The sequence below is a fragment of the Aythya fuligula genome, chromosome 7 (assembly GCF_009819795.1).
Source record: "Aythya fuligula isolate bAytFul2 chromosome 7, bAytFul2.pri, whole genome shotgun sequence".
NCBI classification, from domain to species: domain Eukaryota; kingdom Metazoa; phylum Chordata; class Aves; order Anseriformes; family Anatidae; genus Aythya; species Aythya fuligula.
The window spans coordinates 29,000,368-29,023,178 of NC_045565.1; the positions used below are offsets into that span (position 1 = coordinate 29,000,368).

General features: G+C 36.5%; 1 protein-coding gene across 1 annotated transcript in view; it reads left to right on the top strand.

The window, feature by feature from the left end:
* The window catches only part of NHLRC2 (NHL repeat containing 2), a 33,637-nt gene extending 14,313 nt beyond the window's left edge, over positions 1-19,324 (top strand). Inside the window, exons 6-11 of the mRNA XM_032190948.1 lie at positions 8,626-8,725; positions 9,200-9,431; positions 9,873-9,995; positions 11,040-11,249; positions 12,496-12,721; positions 15,587-19,324. Coding sequence (XP_032046839.1) covers positions 8,626-8,725; positions 9,200-9,431; positions 9,873-9,995; positions 11,040-11,249; positions 12,496-12,721; positions 15,587-15,852 — 1,157 coding nt within the window. The 3' untranslated portion in view covers positions 15,853-19,324. The remainder of the gene's footprint in view (positions 1-8,625; positions 8,726-9,199; positions 9,432-9,872; positions 9,996-11,039; positions 11,250-12,495; positions 12,722-15,586) is intronic.
* The last annotated feature ends 3,487 nt before the right edge of the window (positions 19,325-22,811 follow it).

Here is a 22,811-nt window from a genome sequence, read left to right on the forward strand (position 1 = left end):
CAAATCTAGGTTGCTGTTAATAAATTTTATCCAATCTGTTTTCACTTCTGTGATCCAGTAGACTTCTGTGGGACTTGATGGTGTAGTTTTCATTGCATCTTGAACCAGCAAGCTGATCGCTGTGGGATGTTGTCACAGAGCTGTTTTGCAGATCAGTAACAGAGGGGAGCACTAACTCAGAAAGTATTGCCCGAGTGCATCAGAAATTTAAGCTGGCTAATAGAACTATTCAAAATGTCCTTTAATTTTGCTTACCATTTTCATGATGCTTTCTTCTACTTCTGCCAGTATCCATTTTTGAGAGCTCTGATTGTTAAATGAAATGTTAAATTATATGATTGTTATCAACATGAATATAGTAATCACTGAATTAGTCACCTGTGAAGGATTAGTCATCTGAGCTATTTAACATTGCTGAATTTATATCAGTATTTATATGAAAATCAAACTTTCTAGATGTACTGTTTTCAGACCAGTATGCTTTTTTTTTTTCTTACTCAATCAGATCCTACAAGTTAGTTGGCTATTCAGATCTGTACAAAATATATTATAACCCATCACTTAAGAGGAGATCAAATCAATTTAATTTTCTTATTTGGGAGGGTAAAAGGCCAGATAGATAAAATGGGGGGCTGCTTTCAGGTTGTTTTGTTTTGTTTTGTTTTTTTGTTTTTAGAGTTTTGATATGGTTTTGTGTGAGTATGGTAAGGTAGTTGTCTGCCATATGTAAATGAGTGTAATATCTACATAGATCTCATTAGAAAAATATGACCAGAGAGAGATGTCAAAACAGAAGGTTATATTGAGTAGAATGTTAACAAGAGAATGTCCTAGAGCCCAGTAACACTAATCTAATAAGGGTGTTTTTACGGGGCCAAAACTGCAGGATGCAATTAAGTCTCTGTTTGCAAGGAAACTGGAAGAATCAGAGGAGGTTTGAGCAGATGAACAAATGGTGCTCACTGAGACACTGTCTCGAGATGAAGCACAAAACCAAACAAATTGTGCCCAGGGAGCCAGGAATATATGTTAAAAGGCTTCATTGTTTGCTTGTATTTTTTAATGTATTGTTTATTGTGAAGTTAAACTAATTCAAATCGTCGTCTGAAAGATGCCATTCACAGAACCAAGAAAAGCCCTCAGTAATCCTCCAGCACTGTATTCACAAGTCATTATCACTTTGAGGCAGAAGGTGTCAAAGGTGTGAAGTAAATACAAAGCTAAGTTGTAACATTTTGGTATTTCATGGATTCCAGATGACATCAAGCCTGATTCAAAGCCCACTGAAGTCATCAAATCTGTTGCTGACATCTGTCTTGACAATGCAGGAAATAGTGAATGACTTTTTTTTGTGTGTTAGTTTGCCTCCAGTATGCTAAGAGTCAGACTTAACTTCAGTGCAGTTCAGCACTGTGGTATCTGTTTTTACTGTGATCACGTTGGAAAACATTTTTGGAAATCAGCATTTGTAAAGATAAAGTTTTAATTTAATCTGATAAGCAAAACCAAGACCTGAAAGGATATGATACCATCTTTGACAAGAATAGCTGTATCTCCATTGATAGAGGCTTCTGTGTGATTGGAATTTGCTTTCTATATATTTCAAATATGAAAATATTGAGGAGAAAAGTTAGGCATAGACAAGTTAATCTTTAGAACAGATACTGCTGTCATACTTCTAACCATCCTCACAGATTTCTTTTTTTTACTTAAGCTTCTTTTTTCCCATTTTTGCTGAAGTTTGAGGCAAAGAGGATCATAAAATCATAGAATGGTTTGTGTTGGAAGGGACCTTAAAGACCATCTAATTCCATCCCCCTCCCAGCCACCTTCCATGAGGTTAAATGACTGAAATACAATTTAATAGAAAGCTGATAAAAATGTCTCTCTAAGATAGGGGAGTTAAGACAAAAAACTGCTGGCATTCATGCAGACAGTATTCTCCTTTATCATCTTTTTAATTTCTTTAATTGTGGCTACTGAACTTGTGTTTTACCCTCCCCCTTTAACAGTCTTGAGTGAACTCGATGGATTAAATTCTGCTGTTGAAGGTGGTGCTGAAACTTGCATTGACATAGATTGTGTAGGAAATACACAATGCAGGGGGGAGGCCAGCAGCTTAAAAATACATTATTAACTTACTGTGTGCTTTTTTAGCTTTCTATGTTGTCCTCTTCTATTTTTACTCAGTGGGTGTTGAAAGCAAGTGATACTTAAATGCAAAGTTGATCTGAGTGTGAAATGTTCTTGATAGCTGCATTCTTGCTGGAAGGAACAGGACGATGACCTGTGCTTGGTGACATAACTCTGTGGTTCACATTCCAAAATCCAGCCTGAAATTGCATGGTTGTATTTTATTTATAGAAACTCCCAAGCACAGTATTGCCCATGTGTTCAGCAAATTAGTTGGAAATGTTTACGTCAATACAGGTTTTACGTAGATATTATTGAAATGAAAGTACTGTACCTTATCACACTGGTGCAATCTTTATAGCCCTTAAAAGGCAAAAGCACGTACATTTTTTTCTTGTGTTTCTGCTAGAGGATTGTTTAGTACAACTGCATTCCGGAGGAAATACTTCTTTTTTTTTCTTTTTTTTTTTTTTTTTTGGAAATCTTTTTTTTTTTTTTTTTTTTTTTTAATCTTGAAAGCATGCTTTCTACATGTCACTTTTTTTCCCCTTCTAGGCTGGTCTCATTCTGAGGCTCTAGCCTTCACTGCCTTATGAAAGGAATCTTCCTTGATTAGAGCTGAAAATAAAAGAGCTCCTTTTGAGATCATCAGGGTTTAATTAGGAACCATTTTTCTTGACAACTCAAAATTTGAATTGCTCTAAATGTATGTTGCGTATGTTGCATATGTGCTATGACTGCATGATGTGTCAGCGTAGACTAACTAGAAATGCAAAAGGCTTTCTCATCTCCTCAGCAGTTTCCAGTGCAAAAGTAGAAGCTCAGAGATCCCATGCCCAGTTTTGGGCTGAATCTGTCCTTATAAAAGTTAATGGCACAGAAAACCACGTTAGAGACATCACTGACATTAGAAAGCATTGTTTGTCTTCTCTTCTTGAACTAGATTCTAAATCTACTTGCAAAAGGTCATTTTTTCTATAAAATATGACAAATTTCAAAGAAAAAGAAGCTTATTAATGTTAAGGCTAAAGTAAAATGGAAGATGTTATAGGGTTTCATTCCCGTGTAATGACTGTTTGAGGAGAATAAATCTTTTGAGAAATGTGACATTAAGTAGTTGCAATGAAGGACTGCAGAGAAGAAGAAGGTTATAGAGGAATGTTTGGGGAGGATTTTTGAAGCGCGCTGTGTTCTTACATGCCTTGTCTGAGTGGGTCAGTCAGCTTCATACTGCCGGCAGAATCCCAAAGAGGGACAAATACATTAAGTTAGGACATGTGAAAACTTCACCTAAGTCTATGCACAGCTTCTGTCATCCCTAAGCAGCTTTCATTCCTGCTCCTAAACTGGCATTTGTGTGGCTTTTTCCTTTTTCTTCTTTTTTTTACCTTTAAGTATTTGAAGGAAAATTGAGGCGAGAGAAACTTAGAGAACTAGTAACTGCTGATATGATCGCCCCAACAAACTTTCTGTACAGTAACCCAGTTAAACTGTTGCCTGAATGCTCCATTCCTGTATTCCAGACCAAGCTAAAGAGATTAAGGGTTGATGGTATTTGCTGAATTTACAGCAGTAGGCTGTAAAGCAACAGGCTTTATTAATTTTTTACATGTTCCCTGTAGAAGTAGGTCAAGAAATCAGATATTTGCATTAATATTTTAGTATAAGCATGCCTTCGACATATACATAGCATAAGAACGCGATGGGAGCTCTGACTGAATTTCCAGCAGCAATCCCACACAATTTAGTTTGACAGGCTCATTTTCTAGTAAATTGGGCTTCTCTAAAGCTTGACAAAGTAGATGATGATGATGATTGCTTTCTGCAGGAAAAGAAACATTTGGATTAGCAAAGTTAGCGTCTTAACAGATGTCAAAGTCAGTAACATTTGGAAGTCTGTGCCTTTTATGTGCCCTCTGTATAGAACGATGAGATTTGTACCTGGAATGATGGTTTCTTACTCGCTTTTTTCCACAATCTGAATGTTTTGTTTCATGAATTAGATATATATTTGTGATACAGGAGTTAAAACTACTGATCAGATTCCTAAACGTTGTTTTAGGTACTAGATACTGTTTTCAATGTAAAGTTCTAGATAAAGAACTGCTGAAAATAAACATCTTTGACAAGTCTTAAAGAGGCTTTGTTGGGCGTGCTAGGGTCAGAATGAGACACGCTTCTGAACTGGTCTAATCCGATGCTGAAAGTGCTCCCAGTGTGCAAGGTCTGTTGGGGATGGGGGGAGTGCAGTGCTGAGGTACCCTCAGGTGTATGTGCTTGCTCTGAAACAGGAATGAATAACACACCTAACTACAGGAAAGCGAAGACTGGTTACAGTAATGTATCCCAACACTACATAATCTAAAGTAGTACTTTCACGTTAAAAAATGCCATTGCTTGCAATTTGGATTTCTATTTATTTATTTAAGCATATATTGCCATTGCAGTTGGAAGACCTGAATGAGAAAACTTGGGATAGAAAGATATTTTTAGCTCCCTTTTATCTCCCATTGTATGACATCCCCTCGATATCCACGTCCAAGAGATTTCCCTTGGTGAGACTGTAGGACTAAGGAGGAAAATTCTAAAAGCGTTTGGTTTCGTAAAGGGTTGTGCTTTTTGCATGATACGAGAGTAAGTGAAAGAGTGTGCTGGGTAGCACAGGGAAAAAGGAAGAAGGAGAAAATGAATTTTTACTCCTTCAAAAAGGATGACGTGTACGTGTAACAGTCCAGACTTGGTGCTAAAGCATTCCTTTTTGGGATTTGCCGTCTGTCTCACTGAAGACCAGTGATTCTTTAGTTGTTTTGTCAGTTGGATTTGGATTTAATTTGCTAAACTTCCACTGACTTAAGTGAAGACGAGACTCGCATTCATATGCGTAAGTATGCAGCATATGTGTCTGTGAGCAGGAGGGGCTGCTGAGCAGCCCTTTTTGCTTGTGTTTTTGCAGCGGATGAGTGTAGCAACAGGCTTCTTCCTCGTTACTGCTTTCTTTAAAAGATAAAAGCAGTAGACAGGAATAATATTTTCAAACTTCAGTTTATTTAGAAAATAACAGTAGTGCCAGCCACCAAATGTGACTTTAATTCCCAGACTTTGCATTCTCAGTCTGGAAGTTAGCCTGCAGTCCCCAGACTGGGGAGCTGGATGTGTGCAGTAGTCCTGGGAATGGGGTCTCTCCAAACAGGTGTTGTTGCCCGCTGTTAAAGTCTTTTTCGTGTGCTCAGATTTACTCAGAAATAAAAAAAGGTCGTTATTGAACTGCTTAAAATTGTGTGTGTGTACAAACAGGACTGGTAATTCTTAAAACATGGATATAGAGCAGAGGTGGGCTCAGGAACTTGAAAAGCACTGAAATACCATCCTACATCACACAAGAGCGTTCAGAGCTCTAGTTCATTAGTATTGAATCTTTATAACATAAGTATATCGTATTTGTAAGCCATACGTTGCTTTGATACAGGCAGCACTGAAGATAAGAAAGTCCATACCCTAATAAGGAGAAACTCAACTGGATTTTTAAAACAGCTCGACATAGTTTGGAATGTGGCGCTTAATTGAATCAATGTAAAAGAAATGCTTTGTTCTTTTATGTTGCTTTATAATGAATTCTTTAAAAATAATTTCTTTCCATTCAGGGACGATAAGGAGTTATGGTAATGATGGCATTATCTTAACTTTAACATGTTGGTTCTCCCTGTCCCCCTTCTCCTGCAAGCACAGTACAAGGATGACAATGGTGGCATGTCTCCAGATTGTTTTATCCTCAAAGAAGTTTTCTATCTTTTGTTTCAGAAGATAAAACATTAAATTCTGTAGTGTCAGGACCATTGTGGGATAAAATACCTTATCTCTGCAGCCATATGAATTGTTTTTACTTTTCTGGTTTTGTATAATTTTTTTGATGAAAGCTCTTGACATATTTTCCGCAATTCAGTCTGCTCATACTGTTCCCATGCCTCTACCCATTCCCTTTGTTCTAATTGCTAGCCAGAAGAAAATATTTGTGTTAAAATTTGCAATTGCAAAGTTCCTACTTACTTTTCCCGTCGTGTTCTCTAGTTGAAGAAAGGACCTTGTCACTATTGATCTTGCATATTCTGTAAAATTTGAATGAATATTGATACATTTTCCTCCTATTTGAAGAGGCATTTGGTGTGCGGAATTAGAGTGAGACACCTTTTCATGTTTTCACCATGGAGCTGTCACAGGGGAGTGCGAGTGGGCGGAATTACAGAAATTGGATTTTATGGAATAGGTTTTTCTGAAGTGCTCGGCTCTAGTCTTACTCCTTCATTTCATTGTTGGGTGAAGTGAATATTAAATAATGAACAAAGCTCTTTCTGACATCCCTCAGAATGGATGGCACCGCGTAGCAAGATGAAGAGCTCCCTTTCTGAGCTTACCGGGGATTCTACTGTAGATCTTTTGGGGTACTCAGAGTAGCAGCATCTGAAAAATGCAAGCTCTGCAGTATGGAAGCAAGATCCTGGAAATGGATTGTATGCTGTGTGGAAAGTAGTGAAATGTTTTCCTAAGCAATTTTCTTGGTTTAAATCTTACAGAAACAAGCTCTAACCAAAGGGGATTCTGTCTTTTGGGGTTCTGTTAGGGTGAGTGGGGTGTGTGTCTTGGTATTACCAATACTTTGGAAACGTGTCTGGAGACTTAAAACATTTGTTTTCCAACTCATTTTGAAAACCTTCCCTCTCAACAAAAAGCTTTTCCATGCTTTGGAAGTCTGACTTTTATTCTTGGAACTCCAGTTTGTGTAAAGACATGGAGCCATGTGGAAGTGCAGGAGAGAGTCAGCGAGTTCCTTTGATCGCAGCCTTGGAAACTTGTATCTCGATCCAAGAAACAGAAAAGGCAGAAGATAAACTGCATTAAAACCATACCAATGGTACTCTGAGGAGGGCTCACAGGATGAGGAAATTGATTCTGGAGATAGGAAACTATTTTTTTTCTGCTTGCAGTTGTAATGTGAGAAAGATTTAGGATTGAAAGAAAAGCGGCAGGATCTCTGTTGGGGGGATGGTGGCAATTTCATTTTAGAAAGATTGATTTGCACTAACTTCACAGATTTAAAATGTTTGCGAGCATTTTACATATAACTGCTTTTATTCTGAACCCCCCGATAAGGAATGGGGAGGGTGGCAGGGGCTGGACCGTGAGATTGTTTGCAGGAACAAGTATGAGATGCACGTTTTTATAAGTTCGTGTGAATAAAAAGCTTGTGTGAGCAATTTAAGTGTTTTTCTGTTGACTAGTTAATAGCTATTCTAATACATTCATTTAGGAAAAGATTTTGATATTGTTTTTAACCAGATTAGAGAGAGCTATCCAATGTTTATGAACTACTAAAATGTTAGGTAACACTGGCCACGTTTTAATGAAGTTTTTAGATGTCAACTCTCTTGTTCCTTAGCTTTTTCAGAAACGGATAATTTTTTTTTTAACATCCTTTCACAATTTGTCTCCATGCATTCTTATGCTGTAATATGCTACATTTTAAGCTGTAGAGCACTTATGTTCTTCTCTTTTCATTTGTATTTGTGAAGTGTTACCTAGAAAAGCTTTGTTTAATTCTATAGATTTGGATTGGTGAATATTGATGTTATACTTCGAGTTGAAAAAATTAGATGCACACTTGAAACCTTCTTGAGAAAGTTGCTGTTCTGTGGACCTGCATCTTTCATTTGTGATAGCACATGTGAATAAGGAGTACTACTTGGAAACCAGACAGGTAGTGCAGAAGAAAATCAGTAACTGCACACATCACACGTCTCTGATTGAACAGTGGTTGTTGCTCTACAGAGCGTAAATCTCCATGATGCCCAAGCATCAATTCTGTTATCTTAAAAACATCACATACGTTCTCTTTACTGTCATTAGTAGTACCTCTGATTTCAGTGAGACTGTTACGTGTGGTATGGTAAGAACATCAGAATATGCAGGATAAATGACCAGGAACTAGCATGAGCGTATGGTCTGGAAGGTACTGCCATTGTTATTTGTCTTAAAATGTGTTAACAGTTCTTATTAGCATTTTGGAACATCTAATTGTATCACCAGCATAGTGTGTGGTGGTTTTTTGTTTGTTTTTAAAAGAACACCCCAAAAACATAGCTTAGGAAAAACATGTACATATTTGTTGACCAGTATGATGCCAAAATAACAGGTGAAATGTGGAGCCAATAGCAAAATCTTGCAAAGATCAAATTCTGTTTGAAGTATTGTCTTTACCAGGCAAAGATATAAAAATTGTGTTTTTAATATCCTTAGGAAGAGAAAGAGCGGTAATGGGTTTCTTCAGAAATGAAAGACATTCTCTCGCTCTCTCGCTCTGTGGCTTGTTTGTTTGTTTTTCCCTGTGGCAAATGGTGAGCCGGAGTTAGGGGGATGGCAGGGTTGATTTCTTGACTTGTTTTATGAAGCATTCCCAAAGAGTTTTTTTCATCTGTTCTTATACATCCATTTCTTTAAAAGTTTCAGAGACCCAGGAAGATGATGTTTTATGGATAGCGATGGCAGGCACGCATCAGATATGGGCACTGATGTTGGAAGGTGGAAAACTGCCAAAGGGAAGGTAAGCGGTTTTAATACAAGACACGTGAAACTGCTGTTTGTCTGGATAAACAGCCTTCAAACCCCACAGTGAGAGATAATCCAATTAATCTAAAAGTAATTTTTCTCAACCTGTACTTAGCTTGAAGCTTGCTGTTTCTCTTCAGACTTAAAAGGCTTGTGTCCTTTAAAGCCTGCCTGCTTTTACCCACGTCTGTTAGATGAAATGAAATATTCTGCTTTAGCTATAAAGCTATGACTTGGTAACGTACAATCATATAATTCAATGGTACTTTTCATTGCACTTGCTGAATTACCTAGTGATAAATGATAAACTAAGGTGAAAAAAAGTTAGCATAAAGGCATGGAATAATTTCTTGTGCTGCAATACAGTTGGTTTTATAATTCACGAGTGCTTTTCCCGTGATTTCTGTTCATGCATAATGTCACAAGTATTTCAGACTTGTTCTTGAATATGAGTATTATTTTCATTTAGTGATTTAAAGAAAGGAACCTGTCTTCGATTTGCCGGGAGTGGAAATGAAGAGAACAGAAACAACACCTACCCTCATAAGGCGGGCTTTGCACAACCTTCAGGTCTCTCTCTGGCTTCTGAGGAACCGTGGAACTGCCTTTTTGTAGCAGACAGTGAGAGCAGCACCGTGCGAACAATCTCTCTGAAAGACGGAGCAGTGAAGCACCTTGTAGGAGGAGAGAGAGATCCATTGGTAATCACTTCAAACTTCCCCACACTGCCCTACTAATATTCCTCAAGCCTGACCTGGAGGAACCACTGTTGGGGTGAGAGGGTAAATTAGTTTCCATGGCCATCAGTTTCTTAACTTCACTGCTTGGAATGCAAATGTGTACCAGTCGTGGTGCTCAAGTTGTAGTGCAGAGCGTTGCTCCTCAGATACAAAAAATTACTTCACCTACTTATAAAATAGCCAAACTGAAACAATACTGTGGTGTTATTAAAGCCAGCTGCATTCATACTGATAATTTCCATTTCCATCACTAGCATCCGTATTTCCTAGTTCTCAGTATCCTTGTTATAAAGTTGTCTTGTTGTTTTTTTTTCTCAGTGAATTTCCATTTAATAACAATCATTTAAATTCATGTCAACATTGACTAATCAAATATTTTAATTTAATAATATTATTTTCCAGAACTTGTTTGCCTTTGGTGATGTGGATGGAGCAGGCATAAATGCGAAGCTGCAGCATCCCCTAGGAATAACATGGGACAAGAAAAGAAAACTGCTGTATGTGGCAGATTCCTATAATCATAAGGTAAGCATATATAGTAGCTTGACATATGCAGGCTTTACAATTTTTACTACTATGAGAGTTTATTTTCAGAGCATACAAAGATTGTACTTGGTTGAGCTGAAGAAAGAAAGGATAAGAATTCTTTTGTGAGTTCTTTTTCCTTCCTTCCTTCCCTTATGGGTCCTTCTCTTTACCCATTGTTTTGGTGTTGTATGCTGCTGTGTTGATATGACAGCCCCTTGGGGAAGGTGAATTTGTACCAACTTACAGATCCAACTAAAGACCCTTTTATTATATCTTTCCAAAGAAACTGATCTGGGGCAAAACAGCTAGGAATGGTTAGTCAGGAATACTGCAGGTTTGATAAAACCAGGAGAGCAAGAGGACTTGTTCTTTCCTCAAAAAAAACCACTCGTGTTTCGAGAAGAAGTATTGTGGGTTACCCCCATGGAATTCAAAGATGAGACAGGTTGTTCTGTATTACTGTTCTCAAGCTTTAATGTCTATAAGGTTCCTAACTGTATCTTGATTAAATATATTAAAAAATAAGTAGTTTGTCTTGTTTTACAGAATAAGGTATATATATCATTAAATACTTGTTAAAATCTGTGGTCCATATGAAATTTTGTTTAAAGTATAAAACATTATCAACATTTTTGCTATTAGCTTAAGAAAAAAGTTAAGAAAAAATTAATCTGTTTTTAGGAAAAAAAAAAAAAAGTTACCGTGACAGTTTTATTATGCTCTTACTATTTTGAAAATGTTTTCAGGAAGGCAACAAATATTAGGGGGGGCAAAAAAAAAAGCCAAGCTGATCAGCAAGCATACTTTTATACCAAAGAGGTAGGTGCCTTAGGAGGACAACACTGAATGAAGACCAGGAAGCAAGCTGGGAGATGTCTTTTGATAAAGTATGATAACATAGCTTCCAGGACACATGCTTGTTACCTAAGATAATCAGAGTTAATGTTGGCTTCTGAAAATGCAGGATGTAAGATAATGCAGAACTTCCACATTCTGGTAGTTTTTTCAGAGAGGTTGTTTGTTTGTTTGTTTTTATTTTAGATTAAGGTTGTAGATCCCAAAACGAAGAACTGCGCTACCCTGGCAGGCACAGGGGAAGCAAGCAATGTTATTGGTTCCAGCTTTACACAGTCAACTTTTAATGAACCAGGAGGTTTGTGCGTTGAAGAGAATGGACGCCTGATGTATGTTGCAGACACAAATAATCATCAGATTAAAGTGCTGGATTTGGAAACAAAAATTCTTTCCATGGCAAGTAATATTTATTAAACAGGCTGATAGTGGTGTTTCTTTGTAAATTACTATTGCAGTAAGTGGTAGAAAAATCATATAGCTAATAAACTTTCTATTTAAGGGGGCAGTAGTTATATTCGCCTAATGTTTTATGATGATCTAGCAAACAAGCATTGCCTGCTAGCATGCTTGTTGATAGCCTTATTCACAGAAAAGCAACTTTTGCATGTAAAACTTTTCACATAAAAATATCCAAAACCATGTAGAATACTGAGAATATAAAATACAACGAAGTTAGCTTGTAACAGTGATCTAGAGAGAAAAGTCAACAACAGTTTATTTAATATGACTTCTGTGGGGAAAGCAGAAGCGCTGTCATCACTCTTTTATAGTTCCAAACCCAAGTTTCTAAATCCAAATTCTTCTAAATTTGACAAAAATGTTGATACAGCAATGTCTTTGTTTTACTGTTATGGTGCTGAACTCTTTGCTGAACTTTAAAATTTCCATTTAAATGGTGTTTAACTTTTAATGAGTGCCATGCAGAATTTTATATATTCTTTATTTGGGGCATTCAAGTTGTCAAATTGGAACCACTTTCAAATACAGCAGCGCTCAATTTGCTGGTAAACATGAAAGCAAAACAAATTTGTACTGTCTATCTTATAATGATACCATGTCTTGGTGTTTTCATGTGTATGTATATGAGATAATAATCTTACTGTATTCTTTTAAGCTTCTTGCATTTAATAGTATGCAATCTTAATGTATATTTAAATTTCCATGCCATGTAATATCTTGGAGCCTTTTCTGGGAAATTGTCCTTTACTTTGCTGCATAATCTGCATGGTTAGAATCTTGGATTTTATTGCCAAAGGATAGAATTACCACCCCATTGGGAGAAAATGCTTATAAACTTTATTTAAAATAAAAATGCAATGCAAATGTTAAATAATGAAGTTATAGGATACTTGAAGTAGTAGATTTTGTAAAGTAGCTCTAGATTTTTATGATTTTAATAGTAAATATTTTTATCCGTATCAATCAGTTTTATCTCTTACATTTAAAAGTTATTTTGTCATCTCCTTTGTGTTCGTGTCATTGCAGTATTATTGTGCTCCATCAGAAAGTTTCAGTACAGCAACCATATTGTCACGTGTTAGTTTTCCTTGTCCATGTCAGCCATCAAAGTGTGATTATATTGTGAAAGTCTATTTACTATACCAGGACAAATGAAAATTAATACTTTGCTTTCTACTGATAGTTGCCTATCCTGAATCCAGAAATGTGCGATGTTCCAGATCATCTGCCTGTGCAAAAGGACAAAAGAGCAAACCTTCCAAAACTGCCTAAATCTGCACCAAACATTCAACTTCATCCACTGACTGTAGCTCCTGGCCAGACAATTCAGTTTTTATTGAAGTTGACCCTCCCTCCGGATTCAGCACTGAATGAAGAAGCACCCAACGCCTGGTTTATCACAGCAGAAGGTAAAGTGCTTGTGTTGTTTTATCAGTTGAACAGGAGTAGATAAGAAACAAAGTAGATAATATCAGGATGTGTTTTCCGTGCAAGGGATCTCAATCTGATGAACCAAAACGTCCCTCCCAGTCTGTTCCTGTACAACACTGTGATGTGGTAAATGTTATTTAGTGTTGATACATTGAACAGCTGGAGTGGGAAGAATTAAAAAGAAAAAAAAAAAAAAAAAAAAGGAACTTGATCATTGTAGCTTCTTGCTTGAATTAATGCATGCTGCATTAATTTTTTTTTTTAAAACTTCCTTTAAACAAGTTGCCAGTGAGGACTTGCAGAGGAACTGCTCCCAGAGCAGTTGAGCTTTTTCCTCCTTAGATTTTTGCTCTCACCACACTGTCTCCATGAAAGGCTTAGCCCAGCCCTACTGTCTGCTTCTGGGAGAAAGGTCACTGTGAAGCTGAAGCATATTCCAGAAAGATTCCCATTTTTCCTTCTGTCTCTTCAAAAAATTATTTGAAGTAAATTTCTAGCTAACCACTTTGAACCTACTTTGTTGTAATTCATATATATATATATATATTTGCACTTGAATATTTCTGTAACAAGGCATGCTTTCAAATATAGGAGGAAAATTTTGGTATGTCAAGGCAGCAGAAATAATTGACATTTATTGCAGGCCACTTTTGCTCTTCCTTTGTGGCCTTGGGCAACACTTACAGTCACTGCATGCCTTGGTTACTATGAAATGGGAATAATATTTAATGTTTGAGCAGCATCATAAGGCTTAATTAATCTCTTTCAACTCTTAAGTATTTTAAAAGAACACATGGAACATGTTCACGTAGCATGTGACTGGAGTGCTTTAATTCTAGCCATCGTTACCATCCTTACACTAGATATTGCTATGCACGAAGCATGACCAGTAGAATAAACTCTGTGAATGCGTTCCTTAAAATTCTTTTCAGTACAAAAATAGTAAGGTTATCTGAAACCCCTTCTTGCTCAGGGTGACCATTAGCAAGTGTTTGGAGACAGTGCTTTCCAGTGTTCCAGCTGTGCTCAGAAGGGAGTATCTGTCAGTGCCCTTGGAAGTACCATTTGAAAGAAGAGGCTTAGGTATGGATGTACCCTACAGAAGCTGATATACATAATAACCCCTATTTTTTTCACATTGTGTCAAAACAGTTTTGTCTGGTTATTGAGTTACTCAGGTATGACTCATTTGCTTTAAGTCTAGTATGCTCATGCTATAGGAATAATTTACTCATCTCTGGAATCAAGGCTTCTAAAAAGTATCCTATTCCTCACCTTGTGTGCCTAAGTAAGACTGTCACTGTGAACTTGACTTTTGTGGGTGAAGGGAGGATGCCTTTCATTCAGACTCTGAGAAATTTCTGAACATCGTAAACACATTTGCTGTCAGACTTTATGCACCCTAAAAGTAGGTGATGCACAGAGAACTATCTATTACTTCTTAGAGGAACCAAATAAAATAATAAAATAAGCAATTATAGAGCAGAGGAAAGCTTTGCCAAACACACCAAAAAAAAAAAACACAAACAAGAAAAAAAAAACTAGAATATAGTTTTATTTAGTTTTGTTTTCATGTGTTTGATGTTGAGATTTCACCGCTTGGACATTCAATAGATTTTTAGAAGCAATGGACGAAACATTTTTATTTCAATTACTTCTGCTCATTTACTATACTGCATTGGAAAACATTCATTTTTTTTGAAATGCTGCAGGATTCTAAAATTCTGAGTAATTGTTCTCAGCCTGAATTTACATGCCATATTGTCTTTTACAATAATAAATACATGTTAATAGTCATTACTGCTTGTAGATGCAGTTAAAATGATCTGAAGCTAAACGTCTCATCTTCTGACTCATACTTTGTTGGCTAGCTTTCAAAGTGTCTATATATCCATGTGGTAGCTTAATTAAATGGGTTGTTTTTAAAAGCAATCAACAAATACTGTACAGGGCCTGCAATCTGGTTATACACTTCATGATTTAAGGCAGTTTCTTATTGTAGTTTATGCTTTCGGAGTACAAATAGACTATTTCCAGCACACTTTTTGACCTATAAAAATCTCCAAATATTGTTGAGGTGAAGATACATGTCAGATCTTCAAGGGTTAGCAAAACTGGAGAAGATAAGTAACTTAAACTCAACAAGACATTTCAAGCTCATAACTTCTAGAGCCAAATTTAAGGTATTTTCTTAAAAATGCCAGAAAGAGCACATCATCCATCTCATTTTAGAATAAAATACAGAGTGCAATGCAATGAAGTAGGTACATACATTGTGCAGTTTATTTTGCAGTTCACATACTCTTAAATATTTAAATAAATGTAAAACTCAAATTTTGTTATAATAGTCAGACTGAACATAGCTAAATTACAGCAACCTGTTTATAAAGCCAACATTTCTGTTTGGAAACATGATAAAGTACCTGCAGTTCTGTGCATTTATGGCAGATGTCTTGCCTAGAGTATTAGGCCTCTAATACAAACATATAACAACCAATTAATTTCAGGAGTTTTAAGTATCAGAAGAAATTTTAATATCCTCTTAAAAGTGTATAGGACAAATTACAGATTCATTGCATTTAGCTAAGGTATACTGTGGAGATACACCCACACTTCTGAAGCAAAGCTGTGGATTACCTTTAAATGACTACTGAAGAAGCACTTGTAAACTATTTTTATTTTTAATTTTTTTTTCCCATGATGAAAAAATCAGAAGGGAAATTTCCCTTAATGTTCTATATGGAAAAAAGGACATGTTGTCATATGAGCAAAATTAGTGTTTTCTATAGGTTTCAGACATGGTATTAAATATCCTAATGATAAAATTCGTTGTTCTTTTGCAGATAATACATGGTTGCTTCAAGGACAGAGTCTGTCTGGAGAAATTAAGGATGTTTCCTGTCAAACTGTCATTCCCTTTCAGTTACCAAGGAGCTGTCTATCAGCTGAAGCTGTCCTGGCTATCAAAGCGTGCCTCTACTATTGCAGCAAAGATAGCAGTGCCTGTTTGATGAAAGGAATCTCATTCAGTCAGCCTTTACAGATAGCAAGTGAAAACCAAGCCAGCTTGACTCAAGTTGAACTAACATACACATTTTTAACTAACTAACCCAAAGCCAGCTAATGTGGTGCTTTATTTTGCTTTCCACTGTAGGAGAAAATATGGATAGATAACTTTTCTCCATTGGCCATCTTCCTGGAGCTTATGACAAACCTAAGAAATAATATTCTTGGTAAAATGCAATAGAATTCCTTACAGTTTAACATGAACATTTATAATCACAACCTGATTTCTTTTCATTACAGTAGAAACAATGATACTGTAATACTTCAGACTCCATTGCCAGTTGTGAATACGTTGGACATACGCCATTCTAAGCAATGAGCAAAAATTTTTAACATCCTTTTGAAAGAGTTAGTATTGCCTTGTGACTACACTGTAAGAAATTCTTTGCACTATATGTGCTGTTAGAATAATCAGATCATTTCAGACTAACAGTTAGAGATTCCTTTTGTGCCCTTAAATTTTAATAGAATGTCAAACCTAATAGTTTTTTTCTCCAGGCTGTAAAAGGAGCATCTTGCTTATTTCTCTGTAGTGGCACTTATGACACATGTATTTTGAAAATACATCTTAAACTAGGTGCAGCTCTGATGTTATGCAAACTGATTGTTTTGTTTAACTAGATACGACTGCCTTATATGAAGAGCACGGTTTCATGGAAAAATTTCTGTGAAAGGAAATGTTTGAGTTCCTACAAAAAAAAAAAAATCATGCTGATTTCTAACAAAGAATGTGCCTCTCTAGTGTGTGTGTATATTTGTAAAGAAAAAGAAAATGCTGGAATCTTTCTGATATATACTGATTTACATTTTGTGTAAGTGGTAGAAAATGGTTGATTATCTAAACTGCAAAAATTAAATGTCAACCATTTCAAGCAGGTGAATCACTTTCCTTTTCCACTTTTATGATTTCTTTGTAAAACCCAGTCTGAAGACTTCTGTCTTGGAAGCATATAATATTAAGAATGATGCTACACTCCTAATGTGTGATTCAAAGTCTTTTGAAGTTGCTGTTTGTCCACCCATTTGTTATGGTGGCCTCCGAATCAGAACCGTACGTTTAATAATGGATGGTTGCATTCGTGTCTAGAGGTTCTGAGCTTTTGCTAGAAAACTGGTGATTCAGTCTTTGAGTAAAGTGCTTTGATTTGAAGCTGTATTCCCAAAACTCTGCCTTTGGTGGTTAAATGTTTTGTGAGTAAAAGTTGATGAATTTGCCATAGGAAGTAGCAGGAATACGGGAGGGTGTGCAATTTTCTTATTGAATTGGAAGGATTTCCACAGTGCTTAAGTATAATTGGATTAGGTCCGGTGCTCTGATTATGAGGATCAGTCCTGAGAAGATGAATTTGTTTTAAATTTGAAGATGGTATTTTTACATATAGTATGATGTATAGTAGTGAAAGAATTGTTATGTTGTGTTTTCTAAAGCAGTCACCATTGTTCCTGACACCTGTCAGTAAATCCCTGGTATGATTTGTTGTTGCTCATTCCTAATTGAAAACTGATTGAAATGTTGGTCATGAACTCCAGAGGCTTTTGTTTTAAGGGAACCATGTGGATTGGTGTGGTTTTTCCTTCTATTGAAATGCCAGCATATCTGTGAGTTCTCTACAGTACCAGAAATTGTAGTTATCTCACCTGTCAGCAAGGCAGGGACTGAACTATTATTTTCTTGTGTTTATTTTTTAAGCAACTTTTCTAATTCAGTGTTTCAGTTCCTTTGAGTAAACCTCTCAATCTCACATACCATTTTGAAGAAGGATAAAGCTTTGCTACTTTGTTCACAGATTGCAAATGCTGTTGAAAGGATGAAGGTAAAGAAACCGATTATAGGGCATTAATCACTTCTCACACTTTATTACAAATCTTTAAGAGTTTTTGTTGTTGTTTATTTAACTTTGGGTGGTAGCCAGGAAACCTTAGATAAGCTTCCAGCTAACTCACAATTTTTCTGTTGCTTACTGTAAAAAGCAAGCGTTAGTTTCAGAAGTTCAGAATAACAAATTAAATTCTTACAGTTATCTTTAGTATACAACTGAGCAGATAGGTTTTTTGTTGTTGTTGTTGTCTTTTTTTCCCCCTCTCATTTCCAACTAAAATTATATTTGTCTGTTTTGATTGGACAAGACCATCAAATTCTACCTTGTATTTTGGCATACAGAAAAAAGTCTCAACAAATCTGTTATCTTAATGACACTTTTTAATTAAAGTATTGCTTTAATTAATGTAGGGAAAGGCCATGTATTCCTAACTTTGTTTAACTACAGTGTATAGTGTTTAAATACAGTGTTGTAGACATATACATACATTTATATCAAAAATATAAACAAATGTTTAAGGGTCATATCCTTTTTGTTTTCAAGATTCAACTTCTAGTTACTGTGTGTAAATGCATTCAGAACTACTGCAGCTTATTGGGAAGGTGTGATAGTAGATAGTAGGAAAACTGTTGCGTAAGCATCAAGCTGAAGTCTGGGATCAGACTGTAAAGGACCTTTAAAGATTTAGTTGTAGCCGTATTTTAAGTAGTGAAAACAATTTCTGCTTTACTAGCAGAGAGTAGGAAAATGTGTTTGAACCTTTTTTTTTCTTTCTCTTAAGTCCATGTCTTGCAGCAGTTGACTGAATCCTATATAAACTGAGGGGTGTATACTAACCAGGGGGTTTAATGGTGAACTTGGCAGAGCTAAGTTAAAATTTGGAGCAGGTGATCTTAGAGTTCTTTTCCAACCTAAATGATTCTATGATTCTATTTCTAGAATCTGAACTTTAGCTTTACCCTAAAAAAGGGACAGAAAGTGTGAGAATATCTCAAAAACTTGACCTGAAAAAGGTGAATGTCCTGGAATGCTTTTCCACCTGCATCCCATAAGTTCTAAACCATTCTATGCAATAACCCCTTCAGTTTACAAGGGAGAGCTTTTTTCCCTGACTTGTCCTAGCGGGTTTCATGCAAGGACACTGCTGTAATCATTCTCCATCTTTTTAGATGTAGCTGATTCTCAGTGTGCTCCGGTTCTTCCTGATGATGTTACTGGGGTTCTTCTGATCCTCAGTCTGTGCGTTCACTATGACTGGTGTTTATCACATAGCCTAACTGTTTGTTTTTTTTTTGTCCAAGGAGTAGCACACACATCACTGAGTCCCTCCTTATGTTTCAGTTGTGGCATACAGACATTTGAATGTTCTATAATTAGAATAACATGCTTTTCAAAAGCTTATGATGTTTACTTTTACTCTACAAAAGGGATGCTGTTTCCATTGCTTTCTCCAGGGTTTAGAAGATGCTGTTACACTAAAGCAAGAAGTGCCGTAAGTGTAACCAGACAGGCAAAAACAATGGCTTGTACAAGCTACAGAAGTTTTAGTTAAGTTACCAGAAACCATCTTCAAAATACAATTCAGAAAAATGGGAAATTTTACTACTGTCTCTAAATACTGATAAATTAGACGGCTGATATCTATTTGTATGGTAATGTAGTTTATAGTGTTTCCTGATATGAAAAAAAAAAAAATCAACTAAAAAGTCCACTACCAGCATATTGGTATGGCTCAGCATTCCCAGATTTGTATCTTACAGTAACAGTATGTAATTCAAGGCCTTTTCAAATCATGCTTTCCCACTGACTTTAATAGGTTTTGCATCAGACCTATAAAGTCATAAATTACTATAGCAAATCTCTAAAGAATATTGGTCATGCTTGCTTTGTATAATGGAAACAAATTCAGAGGCATTTGCAGTTTTTAGTTCTAGTATTTCCTTTCTTGGAACAGCACTTTTTTTTTTTTTGAAATTATTTAGCCAGAGTAAAAATGCATATGGCTTTCAGTATATTATATATATTCTTTATGCACTTTTTTATTCCAATGGGCAAGTCTTGTAGTTCAAAGTAAAAGTATCTTTTGTGAGAGCATCAAGAAAAACTTGTTCCTTATCTCTTGCTTAGAGGAGGGAGATGATCAGAACGAAGTGACTTCCCTTCTTGTACAGGGGCATGTCCTTTTCCTCCTTTAATTATTGACTAATTACTCTAGCAAAGAGAGTTGCATTACTGACCACAGTTTCAAGTTCTCTTGAGTTTTTGATTCCTAACAAGGTTTGCTATGTACATGACAGCCTTAAATGTTTGACTTTGTAGAGTTTATCAATGATATATCTAGTTTAAAATGGCTTACAGTTTAGCAGACAATAGCAAAGATTTACGTATTTTTTGAAAATTACTGTTCCTCCTTAACACTTACCTCAAAGACATATTGCAGCTAAATTTCCACAGAAGTGTGTGTTCATAAACTGTGTTGCAAGTCAAAAGTAAGTTTTCTTCACTGTATGATGTGTGAGAGGTGCTGTAACAGGTTGTGTGTGTGTACTCCAAGCTGTACTTCTTCTAACAGAAGAATTTACCATAGGTAGCAGTTTATTACCTACCCTTCCTGATGGTAACTGCACACTCAAATCTGCCAGCTCAGTTGTTTGTATAATCAGCTAAGATAACCTATTTATGTTAGCAAAGAGGTAGTATTTAAAATTAATTATAATCATTTTCACTGAAAAAAAGTTTGTCAGGGGTTGCATGAGCTTCTCTGTCCCTCGTCAGGAAGATATAAGAATAGTGAGAGTTAGTTGCAGACAGTCACTGCAAAAGTGAGACCTTTTTGTTTTGTTTTTTAATTGAACCATCACTTCTGGCTTTGCATTCTGCAGCAGATCATTAATTCAGAAATATTTCATAGAATATTTTATATTCTATTGTGTTCATATAATCAAGCTTGATTACTGTCTTCCATCAGACCCGGCTGTTCTGATAGTTTTGTAGATGTTGAACTGTTGTATGTAAAATCACTTTCTCTTGTTAAAGATTAGCTTTCATTCTTATTAAGGATTCAACACAACTATGACTTGAATTTCTGGGTTTATTTTGATTTTTGTCATAATATTGGAGGGGGTTTAGGGTGAGGAGAGGAGTTGGTCAGGTTTCTGTGTCTACCTTTTCCTCTTGTAGCTTCCCCAGGACTGAAATATGGCCAGTATCTTATTACCATTGAGGGATCCAAGTAGGATAATTTCCTCCACCAGCCCCTCGCCTCTCCCCTGCTTTAGGGCTGGGGTGTAAAAAGAAAGTGCAATAGGGCTCTTCCATTCAAGGACAATGTTACCTGGCAGCTCACTCCAAATGGGTGCAAATGAGGTGAGGGTTTCAAGATGAGTTGCACAGCACTGATCCTCAGAATGCATAGACCTAGTGTGTACTGGCATTCTGGAGTTACCTGCTTCCTAGGTCTGCTCCTCTTTATGGCCTGTAAAATTTTACTCCATACAGAGGGTGAGAATTTTGCCCTTACTCTCACTGAAAAAAATATTTAATCGATTATTTAGTGCTCTTTATTTTAAGATAACCTGCTAATAGTTACTGAAATCCAGGACCTGTCTAAACCCTTCCATACAGTTCTAGGTAACATTAAAGTAAGATTATGTCCTCAAGTCAACTTCATCAAACTCTACAACGATGCAGCTACTATCATTTTTTTTTTTTTTTTTACCTTTATCTCTGGCCCTATTCAATTAAGTTCTGAAGTTGTTTCTAGATCTCCTAAAGCATCTCAAACTTGAGTAGCCTATGCATGGACTTTCTTGGCTCTTGGCTTCAGGAAACTGCAGATTAAATACTTAAGAATATTAGGTGATTTGAAAGATACCCCAGCTTGCTATGTTGTTGAAGATTGTGCTTTATTATTATCACAGGATAATGTACTTTTGATACAGCTGAAAGACTAAAACCTTGGATTTACGTTGAGTGTTTGTGCAGCTATAGTTACTTGTTGTTAAGTGTACTGCCTTGTTGGTCCAATGCTTTCAAAGTATACGAGAGGACTTTTTGTCCAACTGCAGGCTCTAGGGATAAGAAAAAGAATTACAAGTGTTTTTCAAGCCTTGCTTAGTTCCTTTGTAACGTTGATAATTTTGAGTTAAAGAAATCGCACTTGTAGAAATCTATTTATAAGTCTACCTTAACTTAATGCTCTGTACTCAACATGCCTCAGAAGAGCAATATTCCACAATATATTTTTCCCCTCTTGATGGTGTATTTAGAAACTCAACCCATCTGGACATTGTCAGACTTCATAGTAAGTGAGATAACTATTCCCAATTTGGTTTTATGTTTAAAATAAATAAGTAAATAAGAGCTAGTTCTTCAAGCTTTTGATGAAGCTGAAATACCTGGTTTTAAACCATCCATTCAAGAAATGTGTGCTGAGAGTTGGCTATTTCAGATGACTTCCAGGTTTTAAATTTTTGGAATTGAGAGTTAAGTGGTGGAACATAGCCAACACGGGTTCATGAGGGGAAAGTCCTGCTTAACTAATTTAATTTCCTTTCATAACAAAGTTACTCATCTAGTTGACCAATGGAAGCCAGTAGGTGTGATTTTGGGGAGATTTTAGCAAAGTTTACAGTATTGTTTCTCTCCAATGTCCAGCATACAGCTTGGCAAGTACACAACACGATGTGTGAACAATTAGCTGACAGATCGGGCCCAAAGGGTTTTAGTAAGTTGAACTACAGTAAATGGCTGGTGGCCTGTCACTAGTTGGGCTTCCTAGGGCTCAATTTTAGGACAGGTTCTCTTGAATTTTTAAATGATCTGGATGCGGGTCTCAAATGCATACTAAGTTTGTAGGTTAGGAGGAGTTGTCGATTCCCTCAAGGGAAGAGAGGCCTGCAAGGAGAGAGCTCACAACAAATTAAAGGTCTGGGCAATCACCAAGTGAAGTTCAACAGGAGCAAATGCTGGATTCTGCAGCTGGGAAGGGGCAATCCTGGGTATACGAACAGACTGGGGAATGAGAGGCTGGAGAACAGCCCTGCAGAAAGGGATCTGGGGGTTCTGGTTGATGGCAAGCTGAATGAGTCAATAGGAGTGTGCCCTGGCAGCCCAAAGAGCCAGCTGGGCATCAAGCACCACGCTGCTAGCTGGTCAAGGGCAGGCGTTGTCCCCTGCTGCT